Source organism: Pan paniscus, chromosome 8, assembly GCF_029289425.2.
Source record: "Pan paniscus chromosome 8, NHGRI_mPanPan1-v2.0_pri, whole genome shotgun sequence".
Classification (NCBI taxonomy): Eukaryota; Metazoa; Chordata; class Mammalia; order Primates; family Hominidae; genus Pan; species Pan paniscus.
This window is the reverse complement of record NC_073257.2, coordinates 104837460-104855838: the sequence shown is the minus strand read 5'-3', so window position 1 is coordinate 104855838 and position 18379 is coordinate 104837460. Positions and strand designations below refer to the sequence as shown.

Genomic DNA, 18379 nt, shown 5'->3' with positions numbered 1-18379 from the left:
AACTTTTTCATTATTATTATATTTTCTGTGGTTATCTGTAATCGATGATCTTCGATGTTACTATTGTGATTGTTTTGTGGCATCACGAACTGCATCAAACTTAATCAGTAAATGTTGTGCATGTTCTGACTGCTCCAACTACCAGTTGAGTTCCCCATCTCTCTTCCTCTCCATGAGTCTCCTTATTCCCTGAGACACATGATATTGAAATTAGGCCAATTAGTAACCCTACAATGGTCTGCCTGTAAGTGTTCAAGTGAAAGGAAGAGTCACACATCTCTCATTTTAACTCAAAAGCTAGAAATGATTAAGCTTAATGAGGAAGGCATGTCAAAAGCCAAGAGAGGCTGAAAGCTAAGCCTCTTGTACCAAACAGGCAAGTTGTGAATGCAAAGGAAAAGTTCCAGGGAACCCATGAGTGATAAAGAAACAGCCTTATGGCTACCATGGAAAAAGTTTTAGTGCTCTGAATAGAAGATCAGACCAGCCACAACATTCCCTTAAAACCAAACCCTAATCCAAAACAAGGCCCTAACTCTCTTCAATTCTATGAAGGCCGAGAAGGGTGAGGAAGCTGCAGAAGAAAGGTTAGAAGTTAGTAGAGGCTGGTTCATGAGGTTTAAGGTAAGAAGTTGTCTTCATAGCATAAAAGTGCAAGTGACACAATTAAATGAGTCACACAATTTTTTTACCCCTAGTGAAGATGCTGTGAACATCACTGAAATGACAACAAAGGATTTAGAATGTTGCATAAACTTAGTTGATAAAGCAGTAGCAGGGTTTGAGAGGATGGATGCCAATTTTGAAAGACGTTCTAATGTGGATAAAATGCTAACAAACAGCATTACTTGCTACAGAGAAATCTTTCATGAAAGGAAGAGTAAATTGATGTGGCAAACTTCATTGTTGTCTTATTTCAAGAAATTGCCATAGCCACCTCAACTTTAGCAACCACCACCCTGATCACTCAGCAGCCATCCACATCAAGGCAAGACCCTCCACCAGCAAAAAGATGATGACTCACTGAAGACTCAGGTGATTGTTAGCACTTTTTAGCAATAAAGTTGTTTATTTTTTTGTGAGACAAGTTCTCATCATTTTGTAGCCCAGGCTGGAGTGCAATCAGAGCTTACTGCAGCCACGACATTGCAGGCTCAGGTGATCCTCCCACCTCTGCCTCCTGAGTAGTTGGGACTACAGGCATGCACCACCACTCCTGGCTAATTTTGTATTTTTTGTAGAGGCAGGGTTTCACCATGTTGCCCAGGCTGGTCTCAAACTCCTGAGCTCAAGCGACCCACCTGCTTTGGCCTCTCAAATTGCTAGGATTACAGGCATGAGCCATTGCGCCCGGCTCTGCAATGAAGTATTTTTTAATTAAGATATGTACATTGGGTTTTTTAGACATAATGCTATTGCACACTTAACAGACTAGAGCCTAGTGTAAACATAATTTTTATATGCACTGAGAAACAAAAAAAAATTGTGTGACTCATTTAATTGTGATATTAGCTTTGTTGCAATGGTCTAGAACCAAACCTGCAATGTCTCCAAGTTATGCCTGTAATCATTTTGGATTCAAATTCTCTTCAAGACTGGGGCAATGTTTCCACTTTATGCCTTGGAGCCTCTTCTCCCCAACTCCTTTTGAGATTTCTCTCAGTTACTTCTCAGATAAGGGACAATCAGTGTGGGCTCCTGGAGACCAACTAGAAGATACAAGGGCCCTTCAGAAAACATTCTAGCAGGGTCATCGAGGACAGACAGGGTCAGTATGCTCCCTGGAGACTTTTAAAATGTACATGCTTTTTGGCCCTGTCCAGAGGTGCTGAGCCTCTCTTTTAGTTTATGAATGAGAACTTGTGACAAGGGGCTGAAGCCACCTGCCTATGAGACTGGGAGAGGTAAATTGTCAAATCAGAACATTATGTGATTATGACTTCTGTTCATATAAATGATTATCATGCTTCTTGTCTAATTTAACACAAATACATTACCCATAACCTGCCCCAACCCCACCTGCCCCCATAGAAGCCATGATGAGAAAGCCTCATTTCACAACACAATGTAGCTTTCCTTCCATACCAGGTGATGAACAAAATGGGTCCAGCTATGTGGTCAGGTCTCAGAATCAAGGGAGGCTTCTGTGTAGTGTAGCAGTTAGATTCAAAGACTCTAGAGTCAGACTGCTTGGGTTCAAATCCTACCTCTGCTATTTATTAGTGATGTGGCCTTGGGTACTTTTCTATACCCGGAGTTTTCTTCTCTACATAATAGACAAGCTCCTGTCTCATAAGTTTGTTGGGAGATTAAATTAAGTAATGAAAATAAGGTCTTCAGAATAGTGCCAGGAAAGTAATTAACCCTATAGAAGCGTTAGTATTATGCCATAATGAGGAAAGTTATTATGTACCACTGAAGATAATTATTTTAATTAACTGATTTCTATTTTTTGGTCTGGTGAAAAGGATTGTTCCTCTACATCTTTTCAAATGGACACATGTGGATATTTCTCTGATGTTCAATGATCAGTTTCCAAAAGATAAGTTGCCCATGAAAATGCTAGGTGACCACAATGTTCAATGTTTATTATAAAGTTATTTCCAATGTACTGTTCTTAAGTTTGTTATGTGCTCATTCATCATTTTACAAAGACTATAGATTTAAGGACCTTCCATGTGCCAAGCCTTTGAGAAGCCAACAGGTCAGTGGAGAAATTTCTTTTTTATTCCAAATTAACTTGGGGGCGTGAGGTCTTGGACTGAGAATGTGCACCCTATACCCAGGGTGGCTTGCACACCTACTGCAAGAATCCATCTCTGGACCTTAGAGTCAGGATCTGAACACAGATCTGCCTAACTCTAGAGCTCAGAACCACTATGTGATAGGCCTCCCTGGCTCATTGGTGCTTCACAATCCAGGACCATCCCTTTTGACCTGACTCCTAGAACTTTCCATCCGGCATGCAACCCAGGAATAACCGCCTATTTGGTCTGCCCAGGCTCCTGGAGCTTATTCATGGGGTGAAGAAAAATGAGCCTTGACTCCTAGGAAAGTAATGCAAATAAAAAGGACTGGATTAGACCCTCCTTTAGTGTTTCCTATTCTGCTTCAACATTCCCCAATCATCACTAAAGAAGGACTGTACCATGGATAAAGGGGGAAGCTGCTATTTTCTTGTGGTCTTTATTCATATCCCCCAGCTTCTCATTCTCAGCCTCCTTTCCAAGTTCCTTTTCATCTGTTTGTCTTCTAAATGTAGTTGTTTCCCATGATTCTGTCCTCAACTCTCCCTTCCTCTTACTTTAGGGTCCTGTGTGTTCATCTTCCACTTGTGTGTTGATGAGTCTCAAATCTAGATCTCCAACTGCACTTCTCCCCTAAGCACCAAACTTCATTTTTAACACCTACATTACATCTCCACCAGAATATCCTATCCCATCATCATGTCCAAAATTGAACTCATTAACTTCCCTCTCCTCCCACTGTAAGTCAATTTCCATGCATCAAACACCCACCTACTAATAATGATAATATCCCCACACAGGTATTCCCAACCTGCTCTTTCTCTCCAGATCAATCTCTACCTAGCTCTTCTTCATTAGCTCTGACCTGGGTACCTCTGGGCATTTGTAGATGCTGTTCCTTTCATCTGGAATGCACTTCCGTCTGTCTACCTGGTAAACAGATTTCTATATGTTCTTCAAGATTCAACACAGACAGACCCCTCTTCAAAACCACTCTAGGTCCTGAATGGTACATCTCATAGGACATAATTTGGATAGGACATATATGCTTTATTTCCAATATTAAACTGAATTCTTTGAAGACCACTTTTGGGTGTTATTCACTTTTGTAGTTCTCAGAGCACTTAGTACAGGACCTCCTACAGAAAAGTCTTCAATAAATGTTTGCTGGAATAATTAATCAATGTAGTAAATAATTAATAAAGTAGTCAATAACTCATACGGTAGTAAAATGGAACCAGTATGCTTGAGTGGTGAGTTATTTCTTCCTCCACCCATTCTTTGTCTTCAAATTTCCCATTGCCTACTGTCACTTTTCTGGATTGGTCACCACTCAGAAATTTTGATGTTGTAAATAGTTTATCTTACAAAATTTTTGGAGTTAATTTGGTTTATAAGGCCTGACACAATCTGGCCCCTTACAAGGACAGCTATTGTAGAGTAGAAACTGAGAGAATGACTAATGTGAATTCCTTCATTTCAAACACACTATGATAAAAAGAAAAGTTTCCATTTATACCACATTTTACAGGGTTATGGTTCAATAGGTGATCTGTATGCTTCCTTTTGACTTCCAAACACATGTGTTCCTTTGTTTCTCAGGAAGTAATCATCATGTAGCCATGGAAATCAACGAGTGCAAAGGAAATGTTGCAGGGGAATAATGAAGCCAACTAACTCGGCTCCACAAAGTTGGTCACATCCTAAAACAATTAAAATACATCCAAAAGCCCCTAGAGGAAGTGTTGATCAGTGCTTGGTATTTTGACAATAACTTGTACAGTATGTGAAAGCATTTCAAAAATTCTAAAGCATTTATGAAATGCAACATATTATCAAGATGAATGAACAAATGTTTATTGAGTGACTACTATGAACTAGGTACTTTTGCATATATGCCCTCATTTTATTTCAACAGCCCTATGGAATAGCTGGTTTTGGTATTATTTCCATTCTATCAATTTTTTAAAAATACTAAGACTCTCAGAGGTTAAATGACTTGTCTAGTAAGTGAAAGAGACAACACTTGAAGGAATATGTTCTTTCCATCAATCAGAATTCATCTTAAAGATGAATTATGACCAGATCCATGGCCTAAATCTCAAGAGGGACCCAACACAGTACAAACCACCTCCCAACCAGCTTTCCATACTGGTAAATAAGACTCAACTGTTTCTCTCTCTGCTTAACTAGGCTTGCAATTTATATCCTTGGAGGCAGGTTTGTGATTTGGAGGTTTAATACTTTATCTCAATAATAGGAAAGATCAGGACCATACATTTTTTGAAGTCATTTATAAGGCATCAACATCATATTAGTCAAATTCTGACACAGTGGACAATCCCATTATTCTCCTTTTCTTTTGGAAGAATTTGTAATGTTTAAATATTCATAAAGATCCAAAGTTTGTATTATACAGAAATTTGTCTTAAGATGATGTTTCAGTGGAAGGAATTGAGAGTAGTAACTGCTTTAACCTTTATTTAGAGTCTTAAAGTAATGGAGCTTACCTTTGGTGAAAACCTATGGACTCAGTCTCGTTATTTGGTAAGCCATACCTTATATTTAATGCAAATTATATTATTAAGTTTCTCATGCAAAAGAGTCCAGATAAGGACTAGGGCAGTCTAAACCTGGTATGGTAGCTCCACAAAGTCATCAGACACCCAGACTGCTTCTACTTTTCTGCTTTCTAGCTTTAGCAAGTGACTTCCATTCTCAAGGTCATCTCAGGATACAAAAACACTGCTGCAGATCCAGCCACCAAGCCCCCAGTCCAGGCAGCAGGAAGGAGGCTGGGGAAGGACAAAAAGGATGTGGACCAGCTGTGTGTCCCCCTTACATAAGGGTTTTCCAGGAAGTTCAATCCGGCTACTTCTGCTTTTTTCTCATTGGTCAGGGCCATGACCAATGGCCAAACCTACCTACACATGATGTTGGGAAAGATAGTCTTTATCTGGTCTAAAGAAGAAAGAATGGGGGAATGGATATAGGGGAGGTATCCACAATTGCAACCATAAAAGATGAAGCAGAGGGACAGAAAAGCCCACATAAAAGATCAAAGTCTTCAAAATAGAAGAATAATTGGGTTTGAATATCATGTCTGCTATTTATCAGAGGTAGCCGCATCAGGGAGACCAGCTAGAAGGGGATTTGGACCAGGGTGGTAGTGATGGACATGGGGAAAGGTGGTCAGATTCTGAATATGTTTTGAAGGTAGAGCCAACAGGATTTGCTAATGGATTAGAATGTGAGGTCTGAGAGAAAGAGGAATCCAGGGTGACACCAAATTTTTTTGTTATTGTTTAAGCAGCTGGACGAATAGAGTTGTTCACTTACTGAGAAAAAGAGAACACGGTGGGAGGAGCAGGTTCAGAATGGGAGTGGAAGGAGATCAGAGGCTCAGATGTTTATTAGACATTCAAATGGAGACGTTGAGTTGGAAGGTGGACATAGAGTCTGGAGCACAAGGAGGTGGTACAAACTGGAGATATATACATTTAGAAGTAAGCAATACATAGATAGTAGTTAAATCCCTGAGACTGAATGAAATAATTAAAGTAGTATGTGCAGATGAAAAATGGAAGAGCTCCAAACAATAAGCCCTGGGGCACTCCACTGTTGTGGATGGCTAAGTGTTAACCAGCAGGCAGTGTTAACCATAAGCTGGCTAAGCGGGAGAACAGGAATGCATGTTCTCATTTAGGGCACAGAGAGCCCAGGAAAACTGAAAGAACCTGACAAGAAGATGAGAAGCAGTGAGGTGGAAGGAAAACCAGGAGTGTGGTGGAAGCCATGTGGAAGAAGTCTTTATGAGCAGGGAGTCACTGTTTTAAATGCTGCTGATAGGTCAAATAAGACCACTACATTTGCTATGTTTGCCTTTTAAGAGTAATTTCAGTGGGTGGTGGGGGTAAAAGGAGAAGAAATAAGAGGAGAATTGGAGATAACAAGTAGATGCAACTATTTTGCCGAATTTTGCTATAAAAGGAAAGAGAGAAATGGGGGTTGGGGTGTGTAGTAAGCTAGAAGGGAAAGTGGGACCAAGAGATGAGATTTTTTTTTTATGATGAGAGATGCTTACATGGTACTGGGAAAAAAGGCAGAAAGTGACAATGCAGGGGAGTGAAGGGAGGATTGCCTGCAGCACTGTCCTTGACTTTGTAGGCGAGGGAGGGAAGGGGGTAGGGTTCTAGTGTGTAAGTGGAGGTGATGGTCTTTACAAAGAGCATGGAGAGTTCTTCCAGGGAAACAGAAGAGAAGGAAGAGTCTATAAGCCCAGATTTCGGTAGGTGGGTAGATGTTGTTGTGGGACCTTATGGAAGTTTTTTTCTGCTCACTTCTGTTTTCTCAGTGTATAGGAAGCAAGGTTATCGTGACAATGAAGATGGAGAAGAGTGGTTGAATTTTTGAGAAAAGAATAAAAGGAATTAGCTGGGCGTTGTGGTGTGTGCCTGTAGTCCCAGCTACTTGGGAGGCTGAGACAGGAGAATTGCTTGAACCCAGCAGGCAGAGGTTGCAGTGAGCCGAGATCGTGCAACTGCACTCCAGCCTGGGCGAGAAAACGATACTCCGTCTCAAAAAAAAACAAAAAGAACAAAAGGTATGAAAGAGTCCTCTTCCAATAGAGTAAATGAATGAATGAATGAATGGGCTAGGAAAACATAGTATGATCGCTAAGGGTCCACCAGAGATGAGTGATCAAGAATATAAAATGAGGCTGGGCACTGTGGCTCATGCCTGTAATCCCAGCACTTTGAGAGGTTTAGGCGGGCAGATCACTTGAGGTCAGGAGTTTCGGACCAGCCTGGCCAACATGGTGAAACTCCGTCTCTACTAAAAATACAAAAATTAGCTGGGCGTGGTGGTACGTGCCTGTAATCCTAGCCACTCAGGAGGCTGAGGCAGAAGAATTGCTTGAGCCCAGGAAGGGGAGGCTTCAGTGAGCCAAGATCGCACTACCGCACTCCAGCCTGGGCGACAGAGCAAGATTCTATCTCAAAAAAAAAAAAAAAAAAAAGAATGTAAAATGAGGTCAGCTTACCTGTGTCCTTTTGTTCAACTGTGAGATGGAGTAGGGAAAAGTTGAATTTAACAAAGATGGTAGTTTAGCCAAGATAGTTCAACAAAGTGAGAGGTGGGCAAGGAAATTGAAGGTATATTCAGGTGAGTGATGAAAACATTTGACCACACATTTGAGCTGGGCAAGGAGGGAGGTAACATGGAAAAAGTTATTGACAGAAAACATATAAGAAGATCAATGGGTTTTAGGTTATAATAGAGCTGAAGGAATATTGGAGTTCACAGAGTGTGTGTGAGCCCACTAACAACAAAAAATAAAAAGTCCTGGAATTCTCAAATCTAAGCCTTAATGATGTCCGAAGATGTCTATAACATAGGGGCTTGCCAGTGTAAGTTCACCCACAAAAATAAAATCAATCAGCCTTCTTCCAGTCCTCTCCAACACTGACCTGAGACAGACAGAGTGGCCTCCTAACATGGCAGGATTAAATCCTGTTCCAGGATTCCAGATTTTTATACACTTCCTGCCATTTTCTGCAAATGGCAAAGGAGATATTCCAGTGACAAAGGAGGGCTCTGTGCCAGGTCAACCAAAGAACCTCCCATTTCTATAGCCTGAAGAGAACTGAACATCAGATCTCCAGCAGTCTATTGTGTTAACTGCCTTTCAGGGCAAGACCACATCTGTTTCTGAAGCGGTTCATTAAAGCTGCTGCACATGTACCAGGGCTGCCCTTTCCCTTTCCTGATTCCCACTCTTGCCTTGGGTGTGGAATAGAGATTGAAATCAGAACCTCTCTGGCCAGGCTCTTTAAACAGGAAAAGGGAAGAACCCAACACCTTGGAGGTGTATATGAAAGGAACGAAGTAGCCCTGAATCAAATCTCCCAGGAAAGACATTCCTTCTGAGTGTGTAGTCAGGGCCCAGTTTCTCTAGCCATTAACTAGTAAATACCATCCTGAGCATCTTCATATTATTGACTGACATTACAAAAATATCAGAGTCAAAAACACATTTGCAAAAGTCATGCTGAAATTCTCCTTCTTTCTCTCTATGCCACTGAAAAGCCCCAAGTTTATTTAGTATCTAAATTCATGACAGGCATTTTCAGCTTCCCTTATGCAAAAGTCTCTTATCCAGATTTTAGAATTTTTATACCATTCTCTTCATTGAGTATACAGCCCTAAGAGAGAAGAAATGGTCAATCAATAGTCTTTTTTTTTTCAGCTTCTTAAAAAAATCTCCCAGCAATAAATATAGCCCCAACTATCCAGAAGTTTTGAACTTGAGTTTACTTGATTATAATGAACAAAACCAGCAAGTAATGTGCTTTAATTTCTTGAAATTTTTTTAAAGGCCATTTTTGAATTTTTAAGTGTCAGATAGTACTCCTCTTTCACTTTTAGTCAATACTTCTAATACTTGTTACCCTTCACAAATCCCGGGTCCTATACATTGTTGAACTTAGGTAAGGTAAAGATTTGCCACTAGAGAATGGAACTGAAATCAAAATGTTCCGCTTCTGTGAGTTTAAGAAAAACCTTTAATGGTTCCTTTTAGTGTGGGGTTTGGAGTTGAGTAGTATTTAAAGCACTAAACTGTCTCTCCAGTATTTGAGGGGATTAGGTTTAGAGTTCATTGTGTTGACTGTCTTTTGAAAGATTAGATAGTTTAGTTAGGCTCCTACTGGCCATGTAAATGTCTCAGTGTTTATTGACTGTCTGCAGTCATTATCAAACACTCTGAACACAATCGACACCTTGTAAACAGAAATCCCATTATTTTTGTAGTACCGATAAGATTTACTGAGAATTTAATTTTTTATGATTGACTGGCCAGTTAAAGATATTAATGCATACAGGAGAGTGTGATAAATGAGTATGAATTCAGTCAACAAACTTGCCCTTTTTTTTGTTTGGAAGCTATAATCTCATTTTGCTTGTAGATTGTAGAAATAATCTATGTGGTATTCTTTTGAAAAAGGCTTCTTAAGTACATTTGAATGTGTTATATGCATTTCTACGAATCCTTCAATGATCTACAAAGGGATTTATGTTTTGAGGGGAAAGATGTCTTAAATCTTTCAGTACCTAGAAAGAAAATATATCTATGGATAGTGTACTAATTTATGCTAGGAACATGATAAGGACTTATTTGGGGGGTAGTTTGGGCCTGCATTTTAAAATGCTATAGCCAAAATAAAATTCGGAAAGGCATGCAATAGATGTGTTGTGTTTGACCAGAGGCAAAATCCATGAGCTCAACATTATTTTGATTCTGAATTTAGTGACTTCTGCAAGGGAGTTGCTCTTCAAGCTTCCCTCCCCACCCCACAGTAAGGCATGTGCTACACAGAAGAGGGTCAAGGAAGTGTGGTTTTCTTGGGGACCTGCATGGCACAGCTTCAGGAGATGACTCTGACAGCATTCAGAGTTTAATCTGGGCAAGAAAAAGCCTTGCTTCAGGAAGCATTGAAAGGGGCCTGGGGTTTAAGAGAAAGCAGAAAGAAAGAATGAGGTTTAGACAGTTCTGCCTGAAAGAAGTGGAAAGTGTGCCCCCAACACCTTTGATTGCCTCAGTATAAAACATATATTGTTTAACACACACAAAACAAAATCTTTACAATGAAACCCCAACACTTTTCCACAGCCTCAGCTCCCAGCTCTGCTCTACTCATCTTTGAACACCTGCCCCGGCTCCACAGCATGCACCTCCATGCCTGTGCCTTTGCCTTCACTGTACCCTGCTTTCCCACTTCCTGATGTGAAACTGCTTTTCACCCCGAAAGTCCAAAGATCACCTCTTCTGTGACGTCTTATAAGCTCCCTCATATAACTCACTCACTCGCTCCACTATATGCATGGACTTCTTGTAATTTCTTTGTGTGTCTAGCTTCACTACATCTGTAAGCTCCTAGAGGGCAGGACTCAATCTTGCTCTTTTTTTAAAATATCCCCAGAGTCTAGCATATAATATGTACTAATAAGTGTATAGAGCAGGAAGAGGAAGAGCCACATCTGTGCTTTTGCTCACACACTCCATCCTCTTTCTTTTTTTTTTTTTTTTTCAAGATGGAGTTTCACTCTTGTTGCCCAGGCTGGAGTGCAGTGGCGCAATATCGGCTCACTGCAACCTCTGCCTCCTGGGTTCAAGTGATTCTCCTGCCTCAGCCTCCCGAGTAGCTGGAATTACAGGCACACATCACCAAGCCTGGCTAATTTTTGTATTTTTAGTAGCAACGGGGTTTCACCATGTTGGCCAGGTTGGTCTTAAACTCCTGACCTCAGATGATCTGCCTATCTCGGCCTCCCAAAGTGCTGGGATTACAGGCATAAGCCACTGCGCCTGCCTTCCATCCTCTTTTAATATAAAGCTTACGCATTCCCAAGAACAAAATTTTGTTTGTTTGTTTGTTTGTTTTTGTTTTTGTTTTTGAGACGGAGTCTCGCTCTTGCCCAGCCTGAAGTACGGTGGCGCAATCTTGGCTCACTGCAAGCTCTGCTTCCCAGGTTCAAGCGATTTTCCAGCCTCAGCCTCCCAAGCAGCTGGGACTGCAGGTGCACGCGACCACGCCTGGCTAATTTTTGTATTTTTAGCAGAGACAGGGTTTCACCATGTTGGCCAGACTGGTCTCAAACTCCTGACCTCAAGTGATCCACCCACCTTGACCTCCCAAAGTGTTGGGATTACAGACGTGATCCAACACGCCTGGCCCGAAATGCTTTTTGAAGACTTCCTTGACCAATGATCTCTCACATCTTTAAACTCTCATAGCACCCAAGTGAGAATTGCACACTTGACACTTAACAGATTTGTGACCCATCTTAGTTGTGTTTTTGTATCTATGTGCTATTTCTCCAACCACAATCAAAGAACTCTTTGGACTAGGGCTTGAGTGTTTAACCTCCTCGTATCACCCAGGAGGCTTAGGGGGCTTCATTTAGGGTTGTTACCTAACAAGTGGTCGTTGATGAAGAGCTGAGGAAGGTCTGAAAGGTAGATGAGGAAGATTATTTGACAGATTCAGTGAAGGAGGGCACATTCAGAACAGCCCAGGCAAAGACCAAGGTCAAGCAATAAGGAGCAGCAGGTAGACCTCCCCCAAACCCTCAAGCACCTCAGAAGGAGACAAGGCAAGTCCACTAAGTGTTTAACAAGAAGAAATAAAATCCCTGCACTTAATTAAGCTCAGGGAAAGCCAGGGCACTTGCAAGTAGGAGCAAATGTCCACAATCAGTGGCTGGTGACAAACGAGGCAAGGAGGAGAAAGTAATAACAGTGAGAACACTGAGAACTGAGGGAGAACAGTGAGAACTAAGCATTTGACATACATTCTTTTTCTAACACATTTTTATTGGGATATAATTTATATACCAAACAATTCACTCAGTTAAAATATACAAGTCAGCCGGGCGCAGTGGCTCAAGCCTGTAATCCCAGCACTTTGGGAGGCCGAGGTGGGCAGATCACCTGAGGTCAGGAGTTGAGACCAGCCTGGCCAATGTGGTGAAACCCCGTCTCTACTAAAAATACAAAAATTAGCCAGGCATGGTGGTGTGCACCTGTAGTCCCAGCTACTTGGGAGGCTGAGGCAGGAGAATGGCATGAATCTGGGAGGTGGAGCTTGCAGTGAGCCGAGATCATGCCATTGCACTCCAGCCTGGGCAACAGAGCGACACTCTATCTCAAAAAAAATAAATAAATAAAGTAAAAGTATACAAGTCAATGCTTTTTACTATATCCACAGAGTTGTGCAACCAACAGTACAATCAATTTAGAATACTCTCGTCACCCCAAAAAGAACCTCCATTCCCTTTAGCAATCACTCCCTATTCCCTTCCCAACATTACCATTCCACCCTGACCAGTAACTCTAGTCAACCACTAATCTTTCTGTTTCTACAGATTTGCCTGTTCTGGACATTTCACATAAAAATAGAACACAATATGGCTTTCTTTGTGTCTGGCTTCTTTCATTTAGCAAAATGTTTTTAAGGTTCATCCATGTTGTAGCATGTAGCAGAATTCACCCCTTTTTATTGCCAAATAGTATTCCATCATATGGATGCATAACATTCTATTTACCCACTTACTAGTTGATGGACACTTGGGGTTGATTATTAACATATATTCTTTTATTTATCCTTTCCAATACTCCTGGGAGGTAGGTGTTAGTGTCCTCATTTTGAAAATGAGTAAACTGACACTCAGACTAACTATCCTGCACCTCTATATAAAGAATGGCACTGCAGGCCGTGCGCAGTGGCTCAAGCCTGTAATCCCAGTACTTTGGGAGCCCAAGGCAGGTGGATCACGAGGTCATGAGATTGAGACCATCCTGGCCAACATGGTGAAACCCCATCACTACTAAAAATACAAAAATTAGCTGGGCATGGTGGCTGGCGCCTGTAGTCCCAGCTACTAGGGAGGCTGAGGCAGGAGAATCACTTGAACCCGGGAGGCGGAGGTTGCAGTGAGCCGAGATCACGCCACTACACTCCAGCCTGGCAACAGAGAGAGACTCCATCTCAAAAATAAATAAATAAATGAGTAAGAATAGCACTGGGATTGATCTCGGTCTGCTTGAGTCCAAAGCCTCCATGTTTAATCACCACCTGTTATTTGGCAAACATTGTCTGTGGAGGGATGTGGCTCATGCCAAATTCCAAAGATTTATAGAGGTCACTGGTGCTCCCCACCTTTCAAGGAATTTGGCTACAAATTTTCAAATTTCATAGTTATATGATCTGGAGGAAAGAATATGAGTTTTGGAGCTAGATAGTCTTGAATTTGAATCCCACATAGTAGCTGTGTGATACAGGGCAAGTTGTTAAACTTCTCTGAGCCTCAGTTTCCTTTCCTATAAAAATGAAGATAATTCCTACCTTGCAGGGTTGTTCTGAGGATTAAATAAGCTAATAATAATATGAGGTATCTGACACACAGTAGCTATTATTATCACAACTGTCTGCAGTGGTAGCAAAAGCAAGTAAAATACACACACACACACACACACACACACCTCCCAGAGAGAGGAATTTGAGGAGGTGAGTTTAGGATATGTGGTGGTGAGAAATCTGGGCAGAAATCTCCAGTGGTAGACAGACAGAGATAAAAGGCAGGAACTCAGGTGAGAGGTCAGGGCTAGAGATATGGATTTGGGGGTTATCAGCATGGAGGTGAGGGTTGAAGCTGTGACAACTGTTTGGGTAGAACCAGGCAGAAAATAAAGAAATTAATCCAGTGCCTGAGCCCTGGGACGTCCATAATTAAGGCCAGTAGAAGGAATAGAAGGAATAAGAAGCAGTAAAGAGTATAGGGATAAGCATTTGGAGGGGTTGTGATGATATCAGAATAGTATTTAATTTTGAAAGCCAAGGGAGAGAGGATATTTAAGAAATGGATAAGGGACAGAGGAGAAAGTTGAGAAGGTTAGGTTGTAGAAAAGTTTGCAATGATGAAAACTGAGAGTAAGCTATTACATTTGGAGGTCAGGAAGTCAACGGTGGCCTGACATGTTGAGCATCTCTCCATCCATCCATTCATTCATTCATCCATTTGTTTTTTCAGCATTCATTGAACATCTGCAGTGCATCTACAGGACGTTGTGCCAGGCTCCTGACAAATATCCAGGTAAGACATAATCCCTTGCTACACTGAGCATGACACAAAATGAAAGGAAAGTTCAATGTTTTAAGGCCCCTTTTGTCTATGAATTGAGCCAGGCATGAGAAACTGGGCCCCATGGGACAATTGTGATGGAATGATAGTGCATTAACAAATCAAGGGGAAGCAGAAAGGCTTGTCAAAGGTTGGCTGAAAGAAGGCGGGAATTTATTTATTTATTTATTTTGAGACGGAGTCTTGCTCTGTTGCCCACCCAGGCTGTAGTGCAGTGGTGCTATCTCAGCTCACTGCAGCCTCTGCCTCCCAAGTTCAAGCGTTTCTCCTGCCTCAGCCTCCTGAGTACCTGGGATTACAGACGCGCGCCACCACGGGCAGCTAACTTTCATATTTTTAGTAGAGACGGGGTTTCACCACGTTGGTCAGGCTGGTCTTCAACTCCTGACCTCATGATCCGCCTGCCTTGGCCTCCCAAAGTGCTGGGATTACAGACGTGAGCCACCACACCTGGCCGGGAATTTAATTTTAAAAGGAGGATTAAAGAGGAGGAAAAGAGAAGGCAGAAGCATTTCAGTTTACCTATTGGACACAAATGTCATCTGGAAGATTTTCTTTTTCTCATTGGTGTATGGTGGAGATGTCACTACATTGAGTCTACCAATTTTTGACACTTGGGGTGAATTTTTAAAGTTGACACTGCATTTTGATTCCATATATTAATAATTTATCAGCTGGATGCAGTGGCTCACACCTGTAATCCCATCATTTTGGAGGCCGAGGTAGGAGGATTGCTTTGAGTTCAAGACTAACCTGGGCAACATAGTGAGACCTCATCCTTTCTAAAAATGAAAATAAAAAAATTAGCCAGGTGTGGTGACTCATGCCTGCAGTCCCAGCTACTTGGGAGGCTGAGGCAGGAGGATCACTTGAGCCCAGGAGCTCAAGGCTGCATTGAGCTATGATCATCCAGCCTGGACAACAGAATGAGATCCTGTTTCAAAAAAAAGGAAAGAAAAAGAAAAAGAACTTCCCTTTTCTTCAAGGATCATCAAGGATACAAGTTCTCCTAGAACTTTGAGTAAAATGAATCCTTCAAGAAAATGCAATGTTTATCCTATAGTTCCAGTACCTTTTGACCCGTTAGAGAAACTACAGACTCCTCCCCTTTCTTCATCCCCCAGCCTGCAGCCAAGGTACTCCTAGTTGAAGAAGCAAGTTAGAGAATGAGGATTTAGAATACCATGGCTTCACATTTGTAGCCATACTTTCTACTTACCATTAAAACAAATAGATCAAGAATAAAAATTAATTCAGGAGTTATGAATAGGAAATTAAAAATAAGCATAAAAGAAATGGGATTACTAAAGTTAAGAAATAAAGCCAGGGCCAGGCGCAGTGGCTCACACCTGTAATCCCAGCACTTTGGGAGGCCGAGGCGGGTGCATCACGAGGTCAGGAGTTCAAGACCAGCCTGGTCAAGATGGTGAAACTCCGTCTCTACTAAAAACTACAAAAATTAGCCAGGCGCAGTGGCAGGCACATGTAATCCCAGCTACTTGGGAGGCTGAGTCAGGAGAATCACTTGAACCTAGAAGGCAGAGGTTGCAGTGAGCCAAGATTGCGCCACTGCACTCCAGCCTGGGCAACAGAGTGAGACTCTGTCTCAAAAAAAAAAAAAAGAAAGAAAAAGAAAGAAAGCCAGAAGCCCAAAATTTAAAGGAGAAAATTATGACACATTAATATTAAAGAATAAAACAAATTAATATTGAAAAGGTTAAATAAAAAATTTAAGAAAGAAACTTTATATATATATGTGTGTGTATATATATATATATATATTTTTTTTTTTTTTTTCTTTTTTAGAGACAGTGTCTTGCTATGTTGCCCGGGCTGGTCTCGAACTCCTGGGCTCAACCAATCTTCCTGCCTTGCCCCCAAAGTGCTGGGATTACAGGCATGAGTCACCACAACCAGCCAAGAAAAAACTTTGAAGAAAAAAATATTGAGGCTGGCCCCAGTGGCTCATGCCTGTAATCCCAGCACTTTGGGAGGATGAGGTGGGTAGATCACAAGGTAAGGAGTTCGAGACCAGCCTGACCAACATGGTGAAGCCCTGTCTCTACTAAAAATACAAAAATTAGCTGGGCGTGGTGGCACGTGCTTGTAATCCCAGCTACTCGGTAGGCTGAGGCAAGAGAATCACTTGAACCCAGGAGGCGGAAGTTTCACTGAGCCGAGATCACGCCACTGCACTCCAGCCTGGGTGACAGAGTGAGACTCTGTCTCAAAAAAAATAAAAAAAAAAAAAGATTGAACTAAAACCACAAGAATCAAAAGACCACAAGCTAAAGTAACAATAAAATTTTTAAAACTGGATGCCAAGAAAATGTTAGTAACATTAAGATAAATAAAAAGATACTGTGGCTCATACCTATAATCCCAATGCTTTGGGAGGCCGAGGTGGGTGGGAGGATCACTTGAGGCCAGGAGTTTGAGACCAGCCTGGGCAACACAGTGAGACCCTGTCACTATAAAAAAAACTTTTAAGCCAGGCTCGGTGGCTCATGCCTGTAATCCTAGCACTTTTGGGAGGTCGAGGTGGGCAGATCATTTGAGGTCAGGAGTTCGAGACTAGCCTGACCAACATGGGGAAACCCCGTCTCTACTGAAAATACAAAAAAAAATAGCTGGGTGTGGTGGCACATGCTTTTAATCCCAGCTACTCGGAAGGTTGAGGCAGGAGAATCGCTTGAACCCAGGAGGCAGAGGTTGCAATGAGCTGAGATTGTGCCACTGTGCTCCAGCCTGGGCGACAGTGAGTCTCAAAAATAAATAAATAAAACCTTTTAAAATAAGCTAGACATGGCGATGAGTGCCTGTAGTCCTAGCTGCTCAGGGGGCTGAGGTAGGAGGACTCTGTCTCAAAAAAAATTAAAAATTTAAAAAAGATAAGTAAAAAGAAAGTAGAAGTAGATTTTTAAAAATCTAATCAAAAGATTAAAGGAATGAAACATGAAATAATAAAATAGTAAGATAAAAGTGGAAAATAATAACAGTGCAAATAAATTAAAATAGCTAAGAATAAACCAGATTAAAAACCAAAAACTCAGATGTAAAAGAATAAAATTATATCAAAGCTAAAACAGGTAAAAATTAGTGAAACATTAAGAGAAATATAAATCGATTAGAAAGTGCACTACAACACACAAATACAAACATGTTAAAGCTAAAGTGTTAAAAATGAATCTCTAGTACAATTAAACACCCATCTACAGAGACAAATTGACACGTACTGTCCATTCCTAATGTGATCCTCCAGGTTCAATGAAGCTACACCCACCCAGGTCACCTATGGGAGGGCAGAGCCAAGGAATCAAGCCGAGTGAGGTTCCTGTCCTCCATCTAGTTGGAAACACCATGCATGCCCAGGATGCCAAGCAAGCCCACCTGTCCCATGGGCAGCTGGGAGATGCCAGGCTCCCCAGACACTCCCTAGGCACGCACCACTGTTTCATTGTTGCTGCACACTGCAGAGCTCTTATAGGTGGTGACGTCATAGGACAACTGGCAGCCTATGAGGATTCTACAACTAGTTATCCTTTTCTCCCATACAAAAGGAGGTGTCTGTGAAGTTAGAGCTAGCTGCAAGTAATAGAGACCCAGAATAACAGCGGCTCAAACAAGCTAGAATGATGTTTATTTCTCATGTAACAATCAAAAAAGTAAGCCCAGACTGAGATGCTAGCCCTACTCTATAAAGTCCTCACGGTCCCGGGCTCCTTCCAACTTTCTGCTCACCATTCCAAGGACCCTACACTTAGTTAGGCCTTGTTCTCATGGCCCATGATGAAGCGCCCGTCGGGTCTCTCCAGGAGCAAGGAAATAAGAAACTGTGAGGAGCAAACACCAGTTACCTCTTAAGGAAGGTTTCCAGAAATGCCATCTGGCATTTCAACTTACATCCCTTTGGCTAGACTAAGTAACAT

General features: G+C 41.6%; 1 protein-coding gene across 6 annotated transcripts in view; it reads right to left on the bottom strand.

Moving 5' to 3' along the window:
- The window catches only part of EXOC6 (exocyst complex component 6), a 257578-nt gene extending 239603 nt beyond the window's left edge, over window positions 1–17975 (bottom strand). Inside the window, exon 1 of one of the 6 annotated variants that reach the window (XM_055093148.3) lies at window positions 17687–17975. In XM_055093148.3, the coding sequence (XP_054949123.1) occupies window positions 17687–17693 (7 nt within the window). In that variant the 5' untranslated portion in view covers window positions 17694–17975. Of the gene's footprint in view, window positions 1–15522; window positions 15588–17686 lie in introns of those variants that run through there. The other 5 variants (XM_055093149.3, XM_055093140.3, XM_055093143.3 and 2 more) reach the window with 5 other exon arrangements.
- Between the last annotated feature and the right edge of the window lie 404 nt (window positions 17976–18379).